Source organism: Protopterus annectens, chromosome 2.part2 (assembly GCF_019279795.1).
Source record: "Protopterus annectens isolate FY-2018-M chromosome 2.part2, PAN1.0, whole genome shotgun sequence".
NCBI classification, from domain to species: domain Eukaryota; kingdom Metazoa; phylum Chordata; order Ceratodontiformes; family Protopteridae; genus Protopterus; species Protopterus annectens.
Window position 1 is genome coordinate 33,884,310 of NC_056730.1, and position 23,145 is coordinate 33,907,454.

General features: G+C 43.9%; 1 protein-coding gene across 1 annotated transcript in view; it reads right to left on the bottom strand.

The window, feature by feature from the left end:
• JMY (junction mediating and regulatory protein, p53 cofactor) overlaps positions 1-23,145 on the bottom strand; it is a 1,751,371-nt gene that overhangs the window by 1,449,991 nt on the left and 278,235 nt on the right. Inside the window, exon 2 of the mRNA XM_044063717.1 lies at positions 5,050-5,223. Within this exon, the coding sequence (XP_043919652.1) occupies positions 5,050-5,223 (174 nt within the window). The remainder of the gene's footprint in view (positions 1-5,049; positions 5,224-23,145) is intronic.

The window sequence follows — 23,145 nt, forward strand, 5'->3', positions numbered from 1 at the left end:
TAAGAAAGACTAAAGAAAATGGCGTTGGCTGCCTGTTTTATACTCCTGACAACCTGACGTCATGGAAGAGGAGACAGCAACTGACGCAGGACACAGGACTTTGATATTCAGGCCGACTGAGGGCAACCTGCCAGCAGATTACCCAAATGTAATGACTGCAACAGTGAAACACAAAGAACATCATGGGGTATAGCTAGAGACCTGTGCTGAGGCAACTCTAAAAAATTCTCAGAGTCTCTTTTTGGACTGAGGGTAGTCCTGGCATTCCCAGCGGAAATGCTCTCAAAGTATGCAAGTTTCACCAAAAGAAAAGTCCTTTGGAAGGGAGGCAGAGGGAATGGATTCCTTTGCATCAGAATTCTCACAGGTTGATAAGGGCATGTCCTGATAATCATAAGGGCCAAAGCCATCGGACTCCTGGTCTGTAGAATCAGAATGTAACTCAATTCTGTCTGTTAGCAGGGGAAGGCTGGCTTCCCCTAATTAGGGTAATAAGGTCTTCAGCCATTCTAAGCATTTGCTTTTGTCTCATGGGAGCTGTAGCATGCGCTTTGGTCAGTTTGGTGCATACTCTGGGCCTCAGAAACTCACTAGTTTTAGCCAAAAACAAAGTTGTCAGTTTAATTCGAACATCAGTAGGTCGGAATACACCCTCAGAAGCTGGTGCCTGCACAGCAGATCCGGACCCATCCAAGGTGGAGACATCCACAGGTTCCATAGTCGAAGCATCTCACGGCATACCGGACTCCGAATGGGTTTCAACAGAGGCCTGTGAATCTGTAGAAGTGGGAATCAGAGGCTGCGAAGGCGCCTCGCTGAGTACCTAGCTTAACGGAAGCGTCGTCGGCAGTTTTGGACCCATGCGGTCTGTCTCTGTCTTTATTCTTTACATTTTTTCGGAAGATCGGTAGTCAGATGGCTTATCAAAGCCATTTCGGAATATGGAGAACAAGAGGGAAAGAATTTAGCAACAAAGCTAGCCCGACGACTAACAGTTCGGGTGTTAAGGCACAAAACCAACAGCGAGGGCCATCGTGGTCTGGGCCTAAACAGGTGACGCAGTAAGAATGAAAATCTCTGTGAGGTATTTGCTTTCCACAGGCAAAACAATTGTTAACTTTTTCTGATATCTGTTAGAGCAAGAAAATGGGTCCCCAACATGGTACTTAACTTTAGAAGACTTCAGGCTTACAAACTCGAAAAATGAAAATTTCAGGTAGCGGTCGACCGGCACTTGCGAACTGCGTCTGCTTCGGGCTCCCGCTCGGCAAGAAAAGCTGATGTAATGGCATCGGCTGCCTGTTTTATACCCCTGATGACCTGACATCATGGAAGAAGTGGCAACATCCAACGCAGAAATTCTAGGACTCTGGTATACGGGCCGACTGAGGGCTACCTGCAGTCAGATAACCCAAGTGTGATGACTGCAACAGTGAAACACGAAGAATATCTCCACATTCTTTAAGCCATCCTCACCCTGGAGAATCTACACATCTGTGTTGTGACTGACACTTGGTTTAAAGCCACAGGAAGTATTCCAGAAGTTCAGAACTACAGTACCTTCCACACAATTAGGCCAACAAGGTGAGGTGTTTCCAACTATGTTATGTTAGCAACAAACATACATTCAGGTTGGTTAAACAGGATGATAGCATGGAGCTCATTCAGGTGCAAGTCACCATAGGTAAGGTCTCTCACCATATTATGGTTAGCTAGAAAGAATCCCCTATTTAGATGTGGAGCTAATTAAAGACATGATAAACCATAGATATGTTGCTAGAATCTTTAAAAGAGTACATACATATTCTAATTCTTTTTTGCACTTTTCAAGTGCCTACTCTTTTCACCAGAAATGATCAGTGGTGAAGGGGCAACTAGTGCAGGTGGCTAGGATGGTAACCTTGGAAGAAGATTTTTTGAGTGAGTACAGCAAATTAAAGAATATGTTTTGTAAACGGGGTTACCCACATACATGGGGACATGATAAAATGAAGTATTTACAAGTAGGGATTAAAATGATTATGGCATGGCAACTAAGGATATGTGGGAAGAGACTAAACAAAACATAGTACAAAAATTGAGAAAATGAAGCAGTGGTGCAGCAGTAGCATTGTTGACCGATTCCCGGCTGGGGTACCTTCTGTGTGGAGTCTGCATGTCCTCCCTGCGTTCATGTCGGTTTCCTCCGGGTGCTCCGGTTTCCTCCCACATTACAAATACATGTGTCTGGAGTGTTTCTCCCCAGGCCTCTGCTGAAAATTGGCTTCATTCCATGTCAGAATTTCCCGGTTAACAAATGTTAAATAAAATAAAATTTGTTTAATGGATATGGATAGTAAGACACAAGTAGTTAAAATGTTTTTAGTCCCATTAGTCTTATACACAGGCGAGGCATTTTTTTTATCAACCAGAGGAGTTGTGGATAGCAATCAATAAAGAGCTGAAAGACTATCTGGGAGGGGAAGATGGCAAGAGTCACAAGTGGGATAAGCCGATTCTTCCAGAAGAACAGGGCAGACTGGGATTACCCGATTTGAAGGGATATTTCAGAGCTACACAGTTAAGGGACCTATACTTTGTACAAGTAGAAAAATTTAATTCAAAGTGGAAAGGGATAATGAACCAGAGGGGAAGATCAAGAAACAAGGAGAGACTGGGATTTTGGATGCAGGCCTTTACGGAGAACAATAACCATACAGAATATTATACCTATAAAGTAGCAGAAAGTATCCTAAGAACAAAGTCAACGCAGGAATGGAGAAAAGAGATTCTGCCAATAAGGATGACTGCAATTAGGAATACAAACAATAGGCAAGAGGGGGTTGGAATTTACAGAAGAAAACTTGCAAAGGACCCAAGGTATTGGGAGCAAATAACTAGAGAGGGAAAGATGATATAATGGGAAGACACCAAGAATTTATTTGGACTGCAGGTTAGAGACTGCCTTCCATATCAGAGTATAAGCAAAGAGAAATGGGGGGGGCGGTCCTAAACGAAAGACCGGCACTGGTAGGGTTTTTAGTAGAATCTACAATAGAACCTGCCATTAAAAAAGGAGTAATTAGTACAGCATATAAATTATTGCATGATAACTATAAGAATCAATCAGAGGAGGTTAGAAAGGATTGGGAAGAGAGACATGATTAGCAATTCACAAAGAAACAATGGGAGAATATGTGTGTGTCTCCTAAATATGCAACAAAATCTAGAAGATTTAGGATTTTTGCTTGGAAATGTTTACACAGATATTTTTATTCCCCAAGTAGATCCAGATAATTTTTCCTCAGGTAGACAGCAAATGTTGGAGGTGTGAAGGAGAATAAAGTGGTAACTAGCAACATATTTCCTGGGACTGCAGTGAGTTGGCAGTCTAAGAATTCCCTGCAGGATGCACTATTAAAGATGCTGAGTGGGCAAACTGGTGTGACACAAGAGATGATTTTTCTAAACTATGATACAGAATCGGAATTGCCTAGACATGGTAAGGCCTTGTTACATCTAATTATGGTGGCTGCCAAAAAGCAATTAGTACAAAATGGAAATCAAAATCTAAACCAGCTATACTAGAAGCAGTGAATATAGTAACAGAGATAAAACAACTGGAATTAAGATCTTTGGAAAAGGGTAGGAGGAAACTGCATTAAAAATGGGAATTGTGGGAACAATACATACAAGGGAGGAATGAGGTTTAAAAGAAGACAGTACTTAAATGAACTATGTCATGTCTGACTGAAAATGAATGGGTAGATTATAAGTGGTATATAATGTTTGTAACTGGGAGTGTGTCAGTACTGTTTGTGATGTAAAATGCTTGCAACTAGTATTGTGTTGGTGTGGTTTGTTTTCATTTATATAAATGTATGACTGCCTATATCATAAGTGATGATTTAATAAAGACATTTTTGTTCCAAAAAGGGCAGGAATTTAATAATTTATGTAATGTTGCTTAGATTATATGATATATAGCAATACAAGTGAAGTACAATGTTTGTAAACGTGAACTTGTTAATACAGTTTGATTACTTTTATATAAATGTATATTTGCCTAGGTCACAAGTGATACTTCAATAAAGATGTTTAAATAAAAAGAGGGTGGGGGTGGGGTTACAGCACCCATAACATGGGGTGCAGAGGGGGAAGGCTCCACTGGAAAAAAAAAAAAAACACAAATTTTAAGCTCTCCGCTGATCATGAACACAGTGTGAATCAAGCAATCTGCACCAAGAAGGTGAAACGTGAGCAGCTGGAATATGAGTTAATAAAGCAGATCCCTGGAAAAGGCTCATATGAATCAATGTGCTACTCCCAAATGACAAATGCATATAAAATAAATAAACAAACAAGGAGAGAAAAGGAGAAAGGGTAGCAACTGTTTTGCAAACAAACACTATTTCAACGAGAGAGACATTGTTAATGTTTGTCTTATGACTTTTCCCGGTTAGGGGTCACCACAGCGGAACTCCGGTCCGCTAATGATTGGCAGTAGTTTTTCATAAACGCCAAGGTGCCAGCTCGACGTTCAACCTTCAACGAAGGCACGCCCATTCACGCATGTCTTTCGAATGCCCACCCTACCGTGGGGAGGACATGCAGACTCCACACAGAAGGCACTCCCCACACTCTAGCCGAGAATTGAACGGGAGAACCTGAGAGATGCTGTTAATACTCTTGAATATAATGGTAGAGGCAACGACAAAGCATATATGTGGAGGGTTTCAATAATGCCCAAAAACAAACAAAAGAAAAAAAAATAAAGCAGCCTTAATATAAGGCCAGCAACTGGACTCCGCAAACTGCACACTTTCTGTTAAACAAAAACACACAAACTTAAAAATATTATACATGCAATCAAAGTGTGAATTCATGCTAGTTGCTAACACACCATAGTGAAGATAAGTTCACAGCTAGAAAGCAATTTTATATTCTGAATTTAAAGCACTCGTTTTATGAGTTAGCAGACAAGGGAAAGAGTCTTGTAATATATAACATGATTATTTATTTGGCTCTTTTTACACTGAACAAAATGGAGCAGTTCAAGACTTGCCATACCTTTATCTGCTGCCTTCTCAGCATAGCCAGTTCTCTCATGTCTCTGAATGGTTGTAAGAGATATTGATACAGTTCTGTAGTGGCTTCAACAAGTACAATATACGCATCATCTTCCTCCTGATAGAGTTTAAGTAGTTCTACCATACACTCTGTATTTCTGTGTTTCTCCAACAGCTAAAAATGGACACAGGAAAAAGAAAAAAAAAAGTGTCACTAGTATTACGTAATTAGACAGTGGAAAGCAATACAAGCATCAAATCTGTACCATGCATTATCACACACCACAAAGACAGCATATGAATGTGAACCTAACGCTTCTTAAAAACAGTAATATTGACAAAAAACGACGGGTATCACAATGTTTATTATGAAGCATTCTGCTTTCAAGATTAGTGAAAATAACTGCTAAATAAAACCTAGCAATTTAGGGCTGCACATAGATGGAGAGCTTTGAAAGTAATAGCTGTGCTTGATAGCAACAGTTAACATAGACAGCTGGTGTCAAATTACTACAAGAAAAAATTATATTTACTCAGTTAACAGCATTCATTAACCAGTCCCTTCAACATTTGTTTCTTAAGTTGCACCCTGTATAACTTCAATGAGGCAATACTCACTAAAAGGACTTCCTTAATGTGACCAGCAGGGGAGGCAGCAGTAGCGGGATATGCTTCCTCACCTCCATTCCTTTGACTACACGAAGTCAACTACTTCAAGTTGCAAAAATCTCACACAGGTAGCACTGACATCAAATTACCCAAATGTAATGACTGCAACAGTGAAACACGAAGAACACCTGCACCTAACCTAATGTTAAAAATAACTAAATCCCAAACTAAATATTTATGACTGGAAAACTAAAGCTAATGAGTAAAGTACAGTTGTGTACACTTACCATAAATGTAGATGTTTTTATTCACTGTTGCAGTCATTACAGTTGGGTTATCTGCTTGCAGGTAGCCCTCAGCTGGCCTGATTATCAAAGTCTTGGGTCCTGCGTCGGTTGCTCTCTTCTTCCCTGACGTCAGGTAGTAATGGGTATAAAGCATGCAGCCGACGCCATTACATTCGTTTTTCTTGCCCCAGATGTTAGGTGCCCCCATAACGGGAAGCAATTATATACATCTCCAACAAAAAGCAAATACACCAGGAAAGCTTAAATACAGTAAAGAAGAAGAGAGGTATAGCCAATAGATGTCAGCGGGCTGGAGGGAGGGTAACCAGGACTGCAACAATGAACACACTCGAACATCTACATTTATGCTAAGTGTACACAACTGTACTATGTTCTTCGTGTTTCACTGTTGCAGTCATTACATTTGGGTAGATTCCCAAAGCGAAGGAAGAGAGGAGGCAGTTAAAGAGCATTATGACCAGCTATTAGGCCCTGCAAGACTGCAGTGGCAAAACCACCTCTGGATTTAGAAAAAATAGGCAAGTAGTAATGCTTGGTGAAGGCATGAACAGAACTCCAGGTAGCAGCATCTAGGATGTCCCTGGTAGGAACACCTCTGAGAAAGGCTGTTGAAGTAGATGCAGCCCTGGTGGAATGTGATCTTATCCCCTGTGGTGTAGGTTTTCCACAGTACTTATAGCAGAAAATGAATGCAATGGCCTATCCACTTAGAAATGGTTTGCTTTGAAATGGCCTTCCGCTCTGACCCTGCAGCAAAGGCAACTAGCAGCTGTTCAGTTTTCCTGAGAGGCTTAGTCTTGTCCAAATAAAATCTAAGTTGTCTGTGCACATCCAAAGAGTGCAGTATTTGTTCTCCTTTGTTCTGTGGATTAGAAAAGAAGGTTGGCAAATGAATGGACTGACTTAAGGCCCACACTGAATACCACCATGGGCATAAAAAAAATATTGGTTCTGAGGGACACCCTGTCTGCATGGAAGATGATGAAGGGCTCCACTGCCATGAGGGCCTATAATTCAGACACCCTTCTTGCTGAAGTGATGTCTAGCAGGAAGGCTGTTTTCCAATAAAGGAATTTCAACTCTGCAGTTGCAGCTGGCTCAAAAGGAGGTAGAGTGAGCTTTTCCAATACAAAGTTAAGGTCCCAGCCTGGGGTAAGGGCTCTCCTGGGTGGTCTTAAAATTTTTGACCCTCTGAGGAATTGCTTCAGCAGGGGTGAGAGAAGAGGGGTGGCTCAGTATTATAATGTGTTGAAATGGCTGAGGCATGAATTTTAACAGAAGAGAAGGAAAGGCCCTTGTGAAGCATCTCTGTTAAGTATTGAAGAATATGCGGTAAGCTGGGCACTGTTGTGCCCATCTCCTGAGTTTGGTTCCAAGAACAGTATCTTTTCCACTTTTCAGCATAAGGTTTTCTAGTACTAGGCCTTCTTGCCTCCAGAATGACATCCAGCACTTGCTTACTGAGAGATGGTATTGGAGAGCTCAGGTAATTAGCCAGGCTGCAAGGTTCAGGGTTTGAAGCAGGGGGTGCAGAATCTGGCCCTCCTGCTGAGACAGCAGGGCAGGGGTCTGAGGCAGGTGCCATGGTTCCAGCAGTGACATACTGCGCAAGAGGGGGTACCAGTGTTGGCGTGGCCAGTCTGGTGCAATGAGTATTGTCCTTGGTTTGTCCCATTTGATCTTAAGTAGAACTTTCGAGAGGAGAGGGAGAGGGGGAAAGGCATAAAGTGAGAGGCTTTCCCAGGTAAAGGACAGGGCATCCACTTTCCAAGCTTGTCTGTGGGGAGTCCTTGTGCAGAATTTGTCGAAGTGGTAGTTTTGAGGGGAGGCAAACATGTCTATCTCTGGGCTCCTCCATTTGTTTCTCAAAATGTTGAATATCTTTGGTTCCAGTTTCCACTCGTGTGGGTCCATGAGATTTCTGCTTAGGTCGTCTGCCAGTGAATTTAGCTTGCGTGGCAGGAATTGAGCTTGTAGGTGCACTTGATAGCTCAAGGCCGTGTTCCACAGAGCCATGGCTAGTCTGCAGAGAGGATGTAAGTGGGTTCCCCCTGCTTGTTTGTCTTTACTAACAACTGTCCTGGAAGAATGTGGCCCTTGAAGGCTGTCAGAGAATTCTGCACAACTAACATTTCTTTTTGACTGATATGCAGGTGCATTTGACTTGGGTTCCATTTGCCCTGAATGTCCTGCTCTGCCAAGTGAGCCCCCCATGCATAGTCTGATGCATCTGTTGTTAGGGTTTGGGTGGCAGGGGGTAGAGTGAATGGCAGTCCCTTGTTGTGGTAGCAGGTCTCTGCTCACCAAAGGAACTCTGCCTTTATACAAGGAATGATAGGAATCATTGATTCCCGGTCCTGAGAATGTTGATACCATAGGCTTTTTAGATACCATTGTAGTTTCCTCATATGCAGTCTTGCATATGGAATTAGTAGGATGCAAGAGGCCACGAACCCCAGGACTTGCAGTATTTTCTTCGCAGATAGCTGGGTCTTTGTGGCCAGTAGTTCGAAGTAGGCTGTCAAATAAACTTGTTTCTCTGGCGTGAGGTAGGCCATGTAGGAAGTTCTGTTCAAGGTTGCTCCCAGGAATACAGTTTGTTGGCAGGGTACTAGGTGAGGTTTCTTTTCATTTATGGTGTACCCCAGTAAGATTAGCAGTTTCTTTACAAATGCCAGGTGATTCAATAGTGTGTCCTGGTTTTCTGGCTGAATTAGACAATCGTCCAGGTATGGGTATATTTGAATATTTCTTTGCCTGCAGAATGCAATGACTGGAGCTAGGCACTTTGTGAATACCCTGGGTGCAGTAGATAAGCCAAAGGACAGTGCAGAGAAAGTACAGTTTTGTACCTACCATAAATGTAGATGTTCGAGTGTTCACCCTGCTGCAGTCATCACACTTGGGTTATCCTGTCGTCAGGCAGTCCCGCAGTCGGCCGGATTTCCAAAGTCTTGGTCCGACGTCGGTTGCTGTCGCCTCGTCCCTGACGTCAGTGCACCAGGGGTACATATACTGCAACCGACAACATTATCTTCAGTTTTTCTTGCCCCAGATGTCAGGTGCCCCCAAAAAGGTGATCAAAATTAGTACCAAATGGTGTGAACACTGTACAAACACAAAATCCCTTCAGCTATGAGCAAATACATCAGTAAGGTATAGCAGAGATTTAGCCAAAAGATCAGAGGGGTTGGAGGGAGGGTAACCTGGACTGCAGCAGGGTGAACACTCGAACATCTACATTTATGGTAGGTACAAAACTGTACTATGTTCATCGTGTTACCTTGCTGCAGTCATCACACTTGGATTGAGTCCCAAAGCTAAGGCAGGGTGGAGGTATCATAGAGGTTTAGTGGAGGCAATGAGGCCCTGCAGAATTGCAGTGGCGAAGCCTGCCCTGGACTTAGAATAAAGAGGTAGGTGATAGTGTTTGGTGAAGGTGTGTACTGAACTCCAAGTTGCAGCTTCTAAAATTTTCTTGGTAGGGACCCCTCTGAGAAAGGCTGTAGAGGTAGCTGTTGCCCTGGTAGAGTGGGATCTAATGTTAGTAGGAACTGGTTTCCCATGATGGGTATAACAGAACCGTATGCAATGGACTATCCATTTAGAAATGGTTTGTTTGGATATAGCCCTCCCTTGAGAAGCTGTAGCATAGGATACAAAGAGCTGGTCAGTTTTTCTGAAAGCCTTAGTTTTGTCCAAGTAGTAACGAAGCTGCCTGTGAATGTCCAAGGAATGCAGGAGTCTCTCACCTTTGTTCTGTGGATTGGGGAAGAAGGTGGGTAGATGGATGGTTTGATTTAAAGCTACACTGGAAACCACCTTAGGCATGAATGAAGGATTACTTCATAGAGAAACTCTGTCTTGATGGAAAATGAGGAAAGGTTCCACTGCCATTAGTGCCTGAAATTCTGAGACTCTCCTAGCAGAAGTTATTGCCAGGAGCAGGGCAGTCTTCCAAGATAGGAACTGAAGGTCTGCAGAGAATGCTGGTTCAAAGGGAGGTAGCGTTAGTTTTTCCAGAACAAAGTTGAGGTCCCATGTTGGTGTAGGAGCTCTTCTAGGTGGTCTAATGTTTTTTGCCCCTCTGAGGAACTGCTTTAGAAGAGGATGTGAAAATAAAGGTGGATTTGTGTCGTAGTGAGCTGAAATAGCTGAAGCATGGATTTTAATAGAGGAGAAGGAAAGTCCTTTGTGCAACATCTCTGCTAAATACTGCAGAATGTGAGGCATATGAGGCTGAGTTGTGTCTTGGCCTTTAGCTTGGTTCCAGGCAGAAAACCTTTTCCATTTGTCCGAGTAAGCCTTCCTGGTGCTTGGCCTCCTGGCTTCCAGAATAACATCCAGAACTGCTTGTGAAAGAGGGGCTTGTTGGATGTTTAAAAGATTCGCCATGCAGCCAGGTTTAAGGTTTTTAGCTAGCTGTGTAGAATCTGTTTGTTTTGCTGCGTGAGCAAATGAGGTATTTGAGGCAATATCCATGGTGGGCCGTGAGCCATATTCTTCAATAGCGGGTACCAGTGCTGGCGTGGCCAGTCTGGGGCTATGAGAATCAGTCGAGGTTTCTCCTTTTTGACCTTCAAGAGAACCTTTGTGAGAAGAGGTAATGGAGGAAAGGCATATGCTGTCAGGTTTTTCCAACTGAAGGAGAGAGTGTCCACTTTCCAAGCTTGTTGGTGGAATGTCCTTGTACAAAATTTTGTCAGTTGGTAGTTTTGAGGACTGGCAAGCAGGTCTATATTTGGTAGGCCCCAATTTTGAGTTATCATTGTAAATATTTGTGGGTCTAGCTTCCACTCGTGGGGATCTTTGATGTTTCTGCTTAGGTCGTCTGCCAATGTGCTTTTCTGTCCTGGCAGGAATTGAGCTTGTGACTGGACTTGGTAGGCCAGAGCTGTGTTCCATAAGATTGTTGCTTGCCTGCAAAGAGGGTAGGAATGTGTGCCCCCTTGTTTGTTTATGTACCACATTACTGTGGTGTTGTCCGTCTTTATTGCAAGTTGTCCTGGATGTAGAAGATCCTTGAAGGCTGTCAGAGCTTTCTGTACAGCTAGCATCTCTTTTTGATTTATGTGCAGTTTTCTTTGTTCTGCAGTCCATAGGCCTTGAATGCATTGCCCTGCCATGTGTGCCCCCCAGGCATAGTCTGAGGCGTCTGTTGTGATAGTTTGCCTGGTTGGGGGCAAGGTGAAAGCCTGACCCTTGTTGAGGTGACATGCCTGTGACCACCACAGAAATTCCTGTTGAAGGCAGGGAATGAGAGATATCACTGTGTCCAAGCTGTGGCTGTGTTGAGACCATACACTTTTTAAGTACCACTGTAATTTCCTCATATGCAGTTTTGCAAATGGTATCAGAATGCAAGATGCCATGAAGCCCAAAGCCTGCATAATTTTTCTTGCAGTTAATTGGGTCTTTGTTGCCATGGTCTTGAAATATTGAGTCAGTTGTAGTTGTTTGTCTGGTGTAAGATAAGCCTTCTGGGCCGTTGTGTCCAAGCTGGCACCCAGGAATGTCATTTTTTGTGAGGGTAGTAGTTTTGACTTCTTTTCGTTTACTGTGTACCCCAGACAATTTAGTAGATGCTTCACAAAAGCCAGATGATGTAAGAGAATGTCTTTTCTTTCTGCTTGGATGAGGCAGTCGTCCAGGTATGGATATATATGAATTCCTCTTTGTCTGCAGTATGCAATTACTGGTGCCAGGCATTTTGTGAAAACTCTGGGCGCAGTAGATAAGCCAAAGAGCAGTGCAGAGAATTGGTAATGGGTTGAACCTGCAATGAAATGGAGGTATCTTCTGCAACTTTGTCTGATAGGGACATGCAGGTGTGCCTCCTTGAGGTCCAACGTTACCAGCCATGCTTCCTTGCCCAACATGGGAAGTAGCTGCTGTAGTGTTAGCATCTTGAATTTTGGGACTTATTAAGTGTTTAGAATTGAAAGATACAGAATTGGTCTCCAAGCATTGTCCTTTCTGGGTACTAGAAAGAGCCTTGAGTAAAATCCTTGGCCTTGCTCTTGAATCGGTACCCGTTGAATGGCTCTCATGGCCATGAGAGCTGTAATTTGTTTTTGAGCCTCTGTCCTTTGATTTAGTGGCAGGTTTGGCATTCCTCTTTTCATTGGCAAGGTGTGAAAGTGGAATCTGTATCCTCGTAAAATTATGTCTAGGACCCATTTGTCCTTTGTGACCATGTGACAGTTGTCTGCAAAAAGTGCTAGTTTTCCCCCCAAGGGGGCTAACAAAAGAGCTTTGTTTGACCAGTTGAGGTGCAAGTCATTGAGTTTGCCTTCTGTGGGTTGAGACCTGTCTTCTCCTCCTTTCTGGGTTGGAGTGCCTCATTGGCGAGGTTTATACTGGGCTTGTGGTTGTCCTCTGCCCCTTGGGCGCATGTATTTACCCCTCTGAGGTCTGTCAGTAGCAGGAAAGGACTAATTTTTTGTTGGCCAGTTTCTGCTGAAGCGAGGGGGTTGTACCTGTAGGAAATCTTTGACTGTCTGCATTGATTTCGCCTTATCTTCCATTTTCTTTAGCACTTCTTCTGCTTTAACTCCAAAAAGAACATCCTGCTGTAAGGGTGCATCCAGTGGTTTTGCTTTGACATGATCAGGTAGACTTTCTTCCTTTAACCAGGCATGCCTACGTACAACTGATCCAGTGACAGCTGCTCTGCAGGAGGCGTACAAAGAATCAAACCCACATTGTAAGGTATGTTTGCCCACCTGCTCGGTGGCGTGCAACAAATCCTGTACTTCTTTCAGTTCAGATTGTTGGGGAAGGGAGGTTATCTTTTGTTTTAACTGAGAGATTAGAAACTGCTGATACTTGAGCATATGAAATTGACAATTTAGTGCTCTCATAGCTGATGTGGCTGAGGTGTAAACCTTTTTCCCCCACCTGTCTAGTGCTCTTGAGTCCCTCTCAGAAGGTACTGGGTTTTTAGCCATGGAAGCCTTAGCCCCCTTGGGACCCTGGGAGATAGTCTCTGGGTCAGCTACTAGGCTTTTGTAAAGAAATTTGTGGGAATCAGGTACTCTGTAGTATCTGTCAGGCTTTGCCGGAGCAGGAGGTAGAGAGTCTGGGTTGAAACTGGATTCTAAATAGACATCATCCACAATATCCAAAACAGGTGGGATGGCTAGAGGTCTGTGTTGGGGGAGTAAAGGAATCTCTCTGAGCCTTTTCTTGGAATCAGAGAAATCCTGACCTTCCCAGTGGAAATGTTCCCTCATAGTGTGTAAAGTTTCCCCAAAAGAGTAGTCTTCAGGAGGGGAAGCTGAGGGAATAGAGTCCTCAGCATCAGAATCTTCATAAGGAGAGTAGGAATAGTCTTGGCCTTCAGAGGAATCCGAAGAAATAGACACAGTTGCTCAGAAGAAGCAGAATCTTCCTCTTGTCTAGGCCTTTTTCAGGAGAAGGCTGTGTACCCCTGATAAGAGAAATCAAATCTTCAGCCATTTTGAGCATCTGTTTCTTAGGCATAGGGCCTTGAACAGGAGACTGAAGTGTAGTCTTTTTAGCTTTAGAAGGAGTCTTAGACTTAGAAAACGTTTTGACTGTGAGAGTCGTTGGTCTGAAAACGCGACATCCTTAGAAGGTATGTCGTCGGAAGGGCCTGAAGTAAAAGGCTGCGTCGGCCTAGTACATTCCATCAAAATATCCGTAGCGGCCTCGGGTTCCAGGACTGCAGTAGTCAGGGGCTGCGTCGGAGCCTCACTGATAACCAGAGGACCGGAGACCGGATCAACCGAGGCCTCGGAATCGGGTTTAGGCCTTGGCTGTCTGTCCTTGTCCCTGCGTTTTTTGTGCACGCCAGTAGTCGGTAGCTCCGACAGCATGTTATAGTTAAATTTTCTACCAAAAAAGTGTTGTGCGAAATCAAATCGCCTTTTAATAGTACGCTTATTAAACCTTGCACAAAAACGACAAGTGACGTCGTGATCAGGGCCTAGGCAAGGTATGCAATAAGAATGAAAATCCTTATGAGGTATTTGCTTCCCACAAGAAATACAATTGTTAACTTTTTCTGACATCGGTCTGAGGCAAGAAAAGTTTCCCCAACGGGGTACTTAGCTTTATAGAAGACTTCGGCCTGAAATTCGAATTCGACAATCTCAGGAGTCTGCCGACCGGCACTTGCGAACTGCTTCTGCTTCGGGCACCGTGCGGCAAGAAAGACTGAAGATAATGGCGTCGGTTGCAGTATATGTACCCCTGGCACACTGATGTCAGGGACGAGGCGACAGCAACCGACGTCGGACCAAGACTTTGGAAATCCTGCCGACTGCGGGACTGCCTGACGACAGGATAACCCAAGTGTGATGACTGCAGCAGGGTAACACGATGAACATCTGACAGTGCATGTAGCCTACTCTGAAGTGTAGGTATTTTCTGCAAGATTCCCTTACTGGGATGTGCAGGTAAGCTTCCTTTGAGTCGTGTTGACAACCAAGCATTTTTTCCTAGCATGGAAAGCAGCTGATGAAGAGTTAGCATTTTAAATTCTGGGATTACCAAAAAGGTGTTTAGGATAGACAGGTCCAGGATAGGATGCTAGGAGTTGTCTTTTCTGGGTACCAGGAAAAGTCTGGAGTAAAAACCTTGTCCCCATTCCTCTGCTGGGACAGGTTGAATAGCACTGATACTTAGAAGAGAGAGAACCTGCTGTTGAGCCTCTGCCCACTGATTTGGGGGTAGGTCTGGCTAACCATTTGGGATTGGTAAGGTGTGGAAGTGGAATCTGTATCCTTGGGAAACTATATTTAAAACCCATTTGTCTTGGGTAATGAGTCCCCAGTTTTTTGCATGCAGGCCGATCTTTCCCCCTAAAGGAGCAGTCAGTTGAGCAGGGCTTGGAAAGTTTAAGGTTAAGTCATTGTGACAGTTTACCATAGGGAGGTGTCTTACTACTTCCAGCTTTGGAAGTGGGAGCCAACTACTGCTTAGGCCTGTGAGTACCTTGAGACTGTAGCCTAGGTGGTCTGCTGGTCCTGGGTTTGGGACTGAAAAGGCCTGGAAGAGACAGGAAAGGACCAATTCTTAAAAGGCCAATGCCTACTAAATCTGAGAGGCTGTACTTGCAGGAAATCTTAAACAGTTTGTATAGATTTAGCTTTTTCCTCCATCTTTTTAACTACTACTTCTGCTTTGTTGCCAAACAGGCGGTCTTGGTTTAATGGAGCATCCAGTAATCCTGATCAGAAGAATCAGAAGGAAAATCAATTCCAGGTCTCTTAAAGGGAGAAGGCTGGCTTCCCCTAATTACAGTAATAAGGTCTTCAGCCATTCTTATCATTTGTTTTTTAGGCATATGGGCCTGACCATGCGGTTTGGACGTCAGTTTTCTACGTGTAGATCGAGTTTTAGGCCTTGAAGAAGAAGATGGCATCGGTTTGATATGCAAGTCAGTAGGCCTGAATACACCCTCAGAAGCCGGTGCCTGCATAGCGGCTCCGGACCCATTCAAGGTAGAGATATTGGAAGGTTCCATAGTCGAAGAAGCATCTCGCGGCATACAGGACTCCAAATGGGTCTCAGTAGAGGCCTGTGAATCTGATGTAGCAGGTATCAGGGGCTGTGAAAGTGCCTCACTGAGTACCGGCGAACTGGCGACTAGCTTAATGGAAGCATCATCGGCAGCTTTGGACCTATGTGGTCTGTCTATATCTTTATGTTTTTTTCGGAATGTCGGCAGTCGGATGGCTTAATGAAGCCATTTCTGGATAATTAAACCAAGTACTGAAATAGTTTGATGCGAAAATGAACTGACGACGAATAGTTTGAGGATTGAATAAGGCACAAAACTGACAGCGAGGAACGTCGTGGTCTGGGCCTAAGCAAGGAATGCAGTATGAATGAAAATATTTATGAAGTATTTGCTTTCCACAAGTAATACAATTGTTAACTTTTACTGACATCAGTTTAGAGTAAGAAAAAGGATCCCCAATGGGCTACTTAAGCTTTTTTGAAGACTTCGGTTCTAAAATTTGAAAACAAAAATTTCAGGAGTCGGCCGACCGGCACTTGCGAACTGCTTCTGCTTCGGACACCGCACAGCAAGAAAGACTGATGTAATGACGTTGGCTGCATGCTTTATACCCCTGACTACCTGACATCATGGAAGAAGAGACCACAACCAACGCAGGACCCAAGACTTTGATAATCAGGCCAGCTGAGGGCTACCTGCAAGTAGATAACCCAAATGTAATGAATGCAACAGTGAAACATGAAGAACATATATCACTATGGCCAAGGATGGAGATTTAGGGAGGCGGAAGCAAGTCTCATCAGAAATTCTCTGAAAAATGCTTCTGAGATTTGCCTGGAAACAGAAAGGTCAACTGCCTACCATAATAATAGCTCTACATGGTCCCCATCCTTCCTCTTCAGACATTCAGGACTTAAACTGAAGATCTAAATTAGCTTGGCAAAAGCAACCTTCTCAGGCTTACATTCTTCCCCTCACCCATAATGCAATATCCTCCTCAGTAATTCTCCACATACGTATTGTACCACATAAAGGTGAAGCATAACAAGAAATTACATCCACTCACAGAACTCAACCTCCCGCCATACTGCCTCTTTTATACCTTAGGTGATAATGCTAGGGGAAGGAGAATGGGCACACTTGTAGAAGATGGGCACTGATATAAACAGCAACCAATAATTTGAGAACCTGCACCTATATGCAGAAGTAAGGGGTGGTGGGTGGGTGGTACTATTTCAGCAGTGAGGAACTTGAGCATCTACTGTATGTGGAATCCTTTCTCCCTAGTTCCGAGAATCTGGACAAAATACAGGGAGACTGATGACTTGATTCAAATTAAACTTTGAAACAACTTTGGGAATAAATAAGGGACTTGTTCTTAAATGAGACCCTGTCTCTATGGAAGACCAGACAAGGTTCACCCACTATGAAAGACTGCAACTCAGATACTCTTCTTGCAGATATCACAGCAAAAAGGAGTACAGTATTCCATGTGATTAACCTTAAATCTGACCGATGAGTTGGTTCAAAGCAAGACATTAATTTTCTAGCACACATTTAAGATCCCAGAAAGGAGCCCCCTGTTTTCTAGGAGACCTAAGATGTAACCCCCTCCAGAAACAGTTTTACCAAAAACAGAAATAAAAGGGGAGGATCCATGGTCCGACACACTGAAATAGTTGCAAAATGTACCTACAGAAACGAATACGTCAGACCAGAGGGAAGTAACTCACACAAATGCTTTAGAACCAATGGTACACAATCCTTGATGGAAACCTGGCTATTAGCTTGGCACCAACTAGAAAATCATTTTACACTCCCCATTATAAGATTTCTTAGTGGCAGTTTTTCTTGCACCCTTTAGTATCTGCTGCATGTTCTTATGAAAAAGGTGCCTAAAAGGTATCAAAACTGAAACATCCAGGCAGATGGTTGAGAAAGAGGGGTTTCAAACTTCCCTTGTTTCATGTGAGTAGATCCAGTCTGTAAGGAAGCTTGTGGTAATTGTCCTTGGCCAATTCTAAAAAAAAGGAGAACTAATGCTGCCAGGTCAACAGGGAGTTTCCCAGTGACTTTTTGGGGAGTCCTTCTGAATCCTCAGTATTACCCCGGGTATCAGTGGAAAGGGTAGAAATGCATAAAAGAACATTCCTGACCATAGGAATGAAAATGCAAGCGTTTTCCAGGCATGCTTGCAAGGATCCTTTGTGCAGAATTTGTTCAGTTGTCAGTTTTGAAAGGAGGCAAACAGATCTATTTAAGGTGCTCCCCACAACTAAATAAATTCCTGGAAGACCCCTTCATTCAGTTTCTGTTTGTGAGCATATGTCCTGGTCCTGCTCAGCTTGTCTGCCACTGTAGTTTGCTTTGGCAAAATGTAAGATGCCTGGAGGGTTAAGGAATGCTGTTGAGCTACTTCCCATGCCATCACAGCCAGCCTGCAAAAAGGATACGAGCTGGTGTCACCCTTCTTGTTTACACACCACATCACTGTGGCACTGTCTATAATCACCTGAAGAAGTCCTAGGGACCATAGATGATAAAGAGATTTTTAAGTGATGGATCATAACTAACATCTCTAACATTTACGTTCTTCAGTTTGTCTGAGGAGTTCCACAAACTTTACACCTTTACCTTCATCAGAAAGTACAGTTTTGTACCTACCATAAATGTAGATGTTTGAGTGCTAATACAGCTGCAGTCATAACAGATGGGTTCTCCTGCCGTCAGGCGGGTCCTCGGTCGGCCAAATTCCAAAGTCTAGGTCTGGCGTCGGTTGTCTTCGCCTCTTCCCTGACGTCAGTTCGACAAGGGTATAAAAGAAAGTACAGTTTTGTACCCAACATAAATATAGATGTCCGATAGGCATGCATTTGCAGTCCTCACATATGGGATGTCCTGCCTCAGGCAGCCCTTCGGTCGGCCGGATTCCAAAGTCTGGGTCCGGCGTCTGCTGATGTCGCCCCTTCCCCGACGTCAGAGCGCCTGGGGTATAAAAGCGTCAGCCGACGCCATCTTCCTCAGTTTTTCTTGCCCCAGATGCCAGGTGCCCTCTACGGAAGGCTAAATTTGGAGAAATGCAATAAATTCCAAACATGCACAGAAAAATATATGTATATGTGTATATATATATATATATATATATATATATATATATATATATATATATATATAAACAAATACACCATAATAGATAACCCCAGCTAGCTATGAGAGGGAAAGTACCCAAGAAATACCACAGAGGGGAAGGAGGGAGGGTAAACCTGACTGCAGATGCATACCTATCGGACATCTACATTTATGGTAGGTACAAAACTGTACTATGTCCTTCAAGGATGCATCTGTAGTCCTCACATATGGGTAGAATACCATAGCCAATCTGGGGGTGGTAGGATCTATGTAAAGGATGGTGTAGCTAAAATGCCCTGCAGGACTGCCGTAGCAAAGCCTGCTCTGGATCTGGTATATAAAGGTAGATTGTAATGCTTGGAAAATGTATGCACGGAGCTCCATGTAGCAGCTTCTAAAATGTCCTTGGTAGCCACCCCTCTTAAGAAGGCTGTGGAGGTGGCTGTGGCTCTGGTGGAATGAGGTCTAATGTTAGCTGGCACAGCTTTGCCATGAAAGGAGCAACAAAAACGAATGCAATTTCCTATCCATTTTGAAATTGTCTGTTTGGAAATTGCTTTTCCTTGTGCACCAGCAGCATATGCTACAAACAGCTGGTCAGTTTTTCTGTAACTTTTAGTTCTGTCCAAGTAGTAGCGCAGCTGTCTGTGAATGTCCAGGGTATGCAGAAGTTTCTCCCCTTTGTTTTGTGGATTTGGAAAGAAGGTAGGCAGGTGAATAGCTTGGTTCAATGAGATCCTGGATACTACCTTTGGCATAAATGAAGGATTGGTTCTCAATGAAACTCTGCCCTGATGAAAAATAAGAAATGGTTGTACTGCCATGAGGGCCTGTAACTCAGATACTCTCCTTGCTGAGGTTATGGCCAGAAGGAAGGCAGTCTTCCAAGACAGGAACTGTAGTTCTGAAGATGCTGCTGGTTCAAAGGGAGGCAGTGTTAGTTTTTCCAACACGAAGTTAAGGTCCCATGTTGGCACTGGTGGTTTCCTTGGAGGATTGATGTTTTTAATTCCTCTTAGAAACTGTCTTAGGAGAGGGTGAGAGAAGACAGGAGGATCAGTATTGTATTCTGCTGAAATTGCTGAAGCATGAATTTTAATGGATGAGTAAGACAGGCCATTGTGGAGCATTTCTGCCAAGTATTCCAGGATATGTGCCATGTTCATCACTGTCGCATCTAGGCCCTTTGTGGAGCTCCAAGTGCGGAATCTTTTCCATTTTGCTGAGTAAGCCTTTCTTGTGGAAGGGCGGCGAGCTTCCATGATGATATCCTTAACTCTCTTGGATAGCTTATCCTGGGAAGGAATCAAGGTATTCTCCAGGCTGTTAGTTGCAAGGTTTTCAGGTTGGCATGCAGAGTTTTGTAATTGTGCTGTGTCAGGAGCAGTGGCCATTGAGGAAGAGGCCACGGTTTCGTGCGTGACATGCTCTTTAACAGTGGGTACCAGTGCTGTCTTGGCCAGTCCGGAGCTATCAAAATCACTTTTGGCTGCTCTGTCCTGATCTTCAGTAAGACCTTAGTCATTAATGGAAGAGGTGGGAATGCATACACTGTTAAGAGTTCTCCAACTGAAAGAGAGGGCGTCCACTTTCCATGCTTGTGGGTGGTATGTCTTTGTGCAGAATTTCTTCAGCTGATGATTGTGCTGGGAGGCAAAAAGATCTATGTCCGGCCTCCCCCATGATTGTGTTATCTGATGGAAGATGTCTGGGTGCAGCATCCATTCGTGTGCATCCATGATATTTCTGCTTAGGCTGTCCGCCAGTATATTGTCTTTTCCTGGTACAAACTGTGATTGCAGCTCTATATTGAGTTTCAGGGAAAGCTCCCATAGATTCATTGTCAGTCTGCAAAGAGGGTAGGAATGGGTACCTCCTTGCTTGTTTATGTACCACATAACTGTGGTGTTGTCTGTCCTTATTAGCAGGTGGCCTTGATGCAGAAAGAGTCTGAAGGCCTCGATTGCATGTATCACTGCCAGCATTTCCTTTTGGTTTATGTGCATGTGTAGTTCCTTTTGTGACCATAATCCTTGAATGCATCTGCCCTCCATGTGTGCTCCCCAACCGTGGTCTGAAGCATCCGTTGTAATGGTTTGGCTGGCTATTGGTTTGCTGAAGGGTAGACCCCTGTTTGACTGACTTGCTTGAGCCCACCAAAGAAATTCCTTTTGGAGGCATGGAATGAGTGGGATCAAAGTTTCTAAGCTGTGACTGTGCTGAGTCCATAAACTGCTTAGGTACCATTGTAATTTCATCATATGCAGCCTTGCTTGTGTAATCAGAAGAATACAAGATGCCATGTAACCCAGGGCCTGCAGGATTTTCCTTGCAGTCAGCTGAGTTTGTCTCGTCAGATTCTTGAAGTAATCCGGTAGTTGTCTTTGTTTTTCTTCTGTGAGGAAAGCCATTTGTTTGGTTGTGTCTAGGTCCGCACCCAGAAAAGTTATCCTTTGGGATGGCACAAGTCTTGATTTGTGAATGTTGACTGTATATCCCAAAGCCTGAAGTAGGCAGATGGCATAATCCAAGTGTTTTAACAAAGTTTGTTGGCTGTCCGCTTGTATTAGGCAGTCGTCCAGATATGGGTAGATTTGAATCCCCTGAAGTCTGTAGTGTGCAATTACTGATGCCAGGCATTTCGTGAATACTCTGGGTGCAGTAGATAAGCCAAAGGGCAATGCTGAGAATTGATAATGCTCTAAACCTGCAAGAAATCTGAGGTGTCTTCAGCAACTTTGTCTGATAGGGACATGCAGGTATGCCTCCTTGAGGTCTAGAGTTACCAGCCAAGACCCCTTGCCCAGCATGGGAAGGAGTTGCTATAGAGTCAGCATTTTGAATTTTGGCACAATGAGATAAGAATTCAGTGCGGACAAGTCGAGAATAGGCCTCCATTGTTTTTCTTTTCTTGGAACAAGGAATAGTCTGGAATAAAATCCTTGGCCTTGTTCTGAAACGGGAACCTTTTCTATAGCTTTCATTTGCATTAAGCTGGAGATTTGTTTCAAAGCCTCTGCCTTTTGATTTGGTGGCAGGTCTGGCATACCTTTTCTTTTTGGCAATGTGTGAAAATGGAACTTGTATCCTTTGTCTATTATTTGCAGTGTCCATTTGTCCCTTGTAATAGTGTGCCAATTTTTTGAGAATAAAGAAAGCTTTCCACCCAAAGGTGCTTCTAATTGAGCCCTGGTTGGCGGGGTCAAAGCAAAGTCATTGATTCTGTCCTTGTGCAGCAGTTGTAGGTCCTGCACTACCTCTCTGGTTGGGAGGCTGCCATTGACGTCCTCTGTAGGAGCCTCTAGCTTGTCCTCTACCTCTGGCACGCCTGTTCTTGCCTCTCTGAAATCTCTCTGTGTCTAGAAAGGACCAATTCTTGGTAGGCCAATTTCTGCTGAATCTTGGTGGTTGGACTTGGAGAAAATCTTTGACTCTTTGTACAGATTTTGCCTTTTCCTCAAATTTCTTTAAGACCTCCTGAGCAGTGGAGCCAAATAACTTTTGCTTCTCCAGTGGAGCATCCAGAAGCTTTGCCTTTACATGGTCTGGCAGAGATTGTTCCTTCAGCCAAGCATGCCTACGTATGACTGCACCTGTCATAGCTGACCTACATGAAGCTTCCAATGCATCATAACCACACTGTAAGAAATGGTTGCTAACCTGCTGGGAATTATGCACCAGATCCTGAAGTGATTTACGATCTAAGGGTTCAGGAGAAGACAGTTTCTTATGCAATTCATCTAACAAATACTCTTGGTATTGTATCATATGAAATTGACAATTTAATGACCTCATAGAAAGAGTAGCAGAAGTATACACTTTTTTACCCCATCTCTCTAATGCCCTGGACTCCCTTTCAGAAGGAAGTGGATTTTTAGAAGTGGCAGCTGCAACCCCTTTAGGGCCCTGTGAAATAGTTTCTGGATCAGCAGAGTGGGCCTTGTAAAGAAAATGATGTGTGTCCGGGACCCTGTAGTACCTATCGGGTTTTACCGGAGCCGGAGGAAGAGTGTCAGGGGTTATGCTAGACTCAGAGTACACATCATCAATGACATTCAAAACAGGAGGAATAGCCAAAGGTCTATGCTGAGGTAAATGCAGAAAAGTCCTTAATTTCTTCCTGGAACCAGAGAATTCCTGGCCCTGCCAATTGAAATGCTCTCTCATAGTATGAAGGGTTTCCCCGAAGGAAAGTTCTTCAGGAGGGGAGGCCGAGGGGATAGATTCCTCTGCATCAGAATCCTCGTAGGCCGAAAAAGCCTCCTCCTGGTAGTCAGAGAGGGCAGAGCCATCAGAGGCCTCATCCGAGGAGTGGGGATCAGAGGGCTCAACCCTGGGCCTTTTGTCTAGAGGAGGTTGAGAGCCCCTGTCCGGATGGGGCTGAGAGCCCCTAATTAAGGAAATAAGGACATCTGCCAAACTAAGAATCTGTGAACCTGTAGAGGGTCCCTGAGGAATAACCCTGGGAGGCATAGTTTTTGTGTGTTTAGCTGCTTTAGCCCTGGTGAATGCCTTAATGGACATGGAAGCAGGAGGCCTGGCAGCACCACGTGCTGGTGTA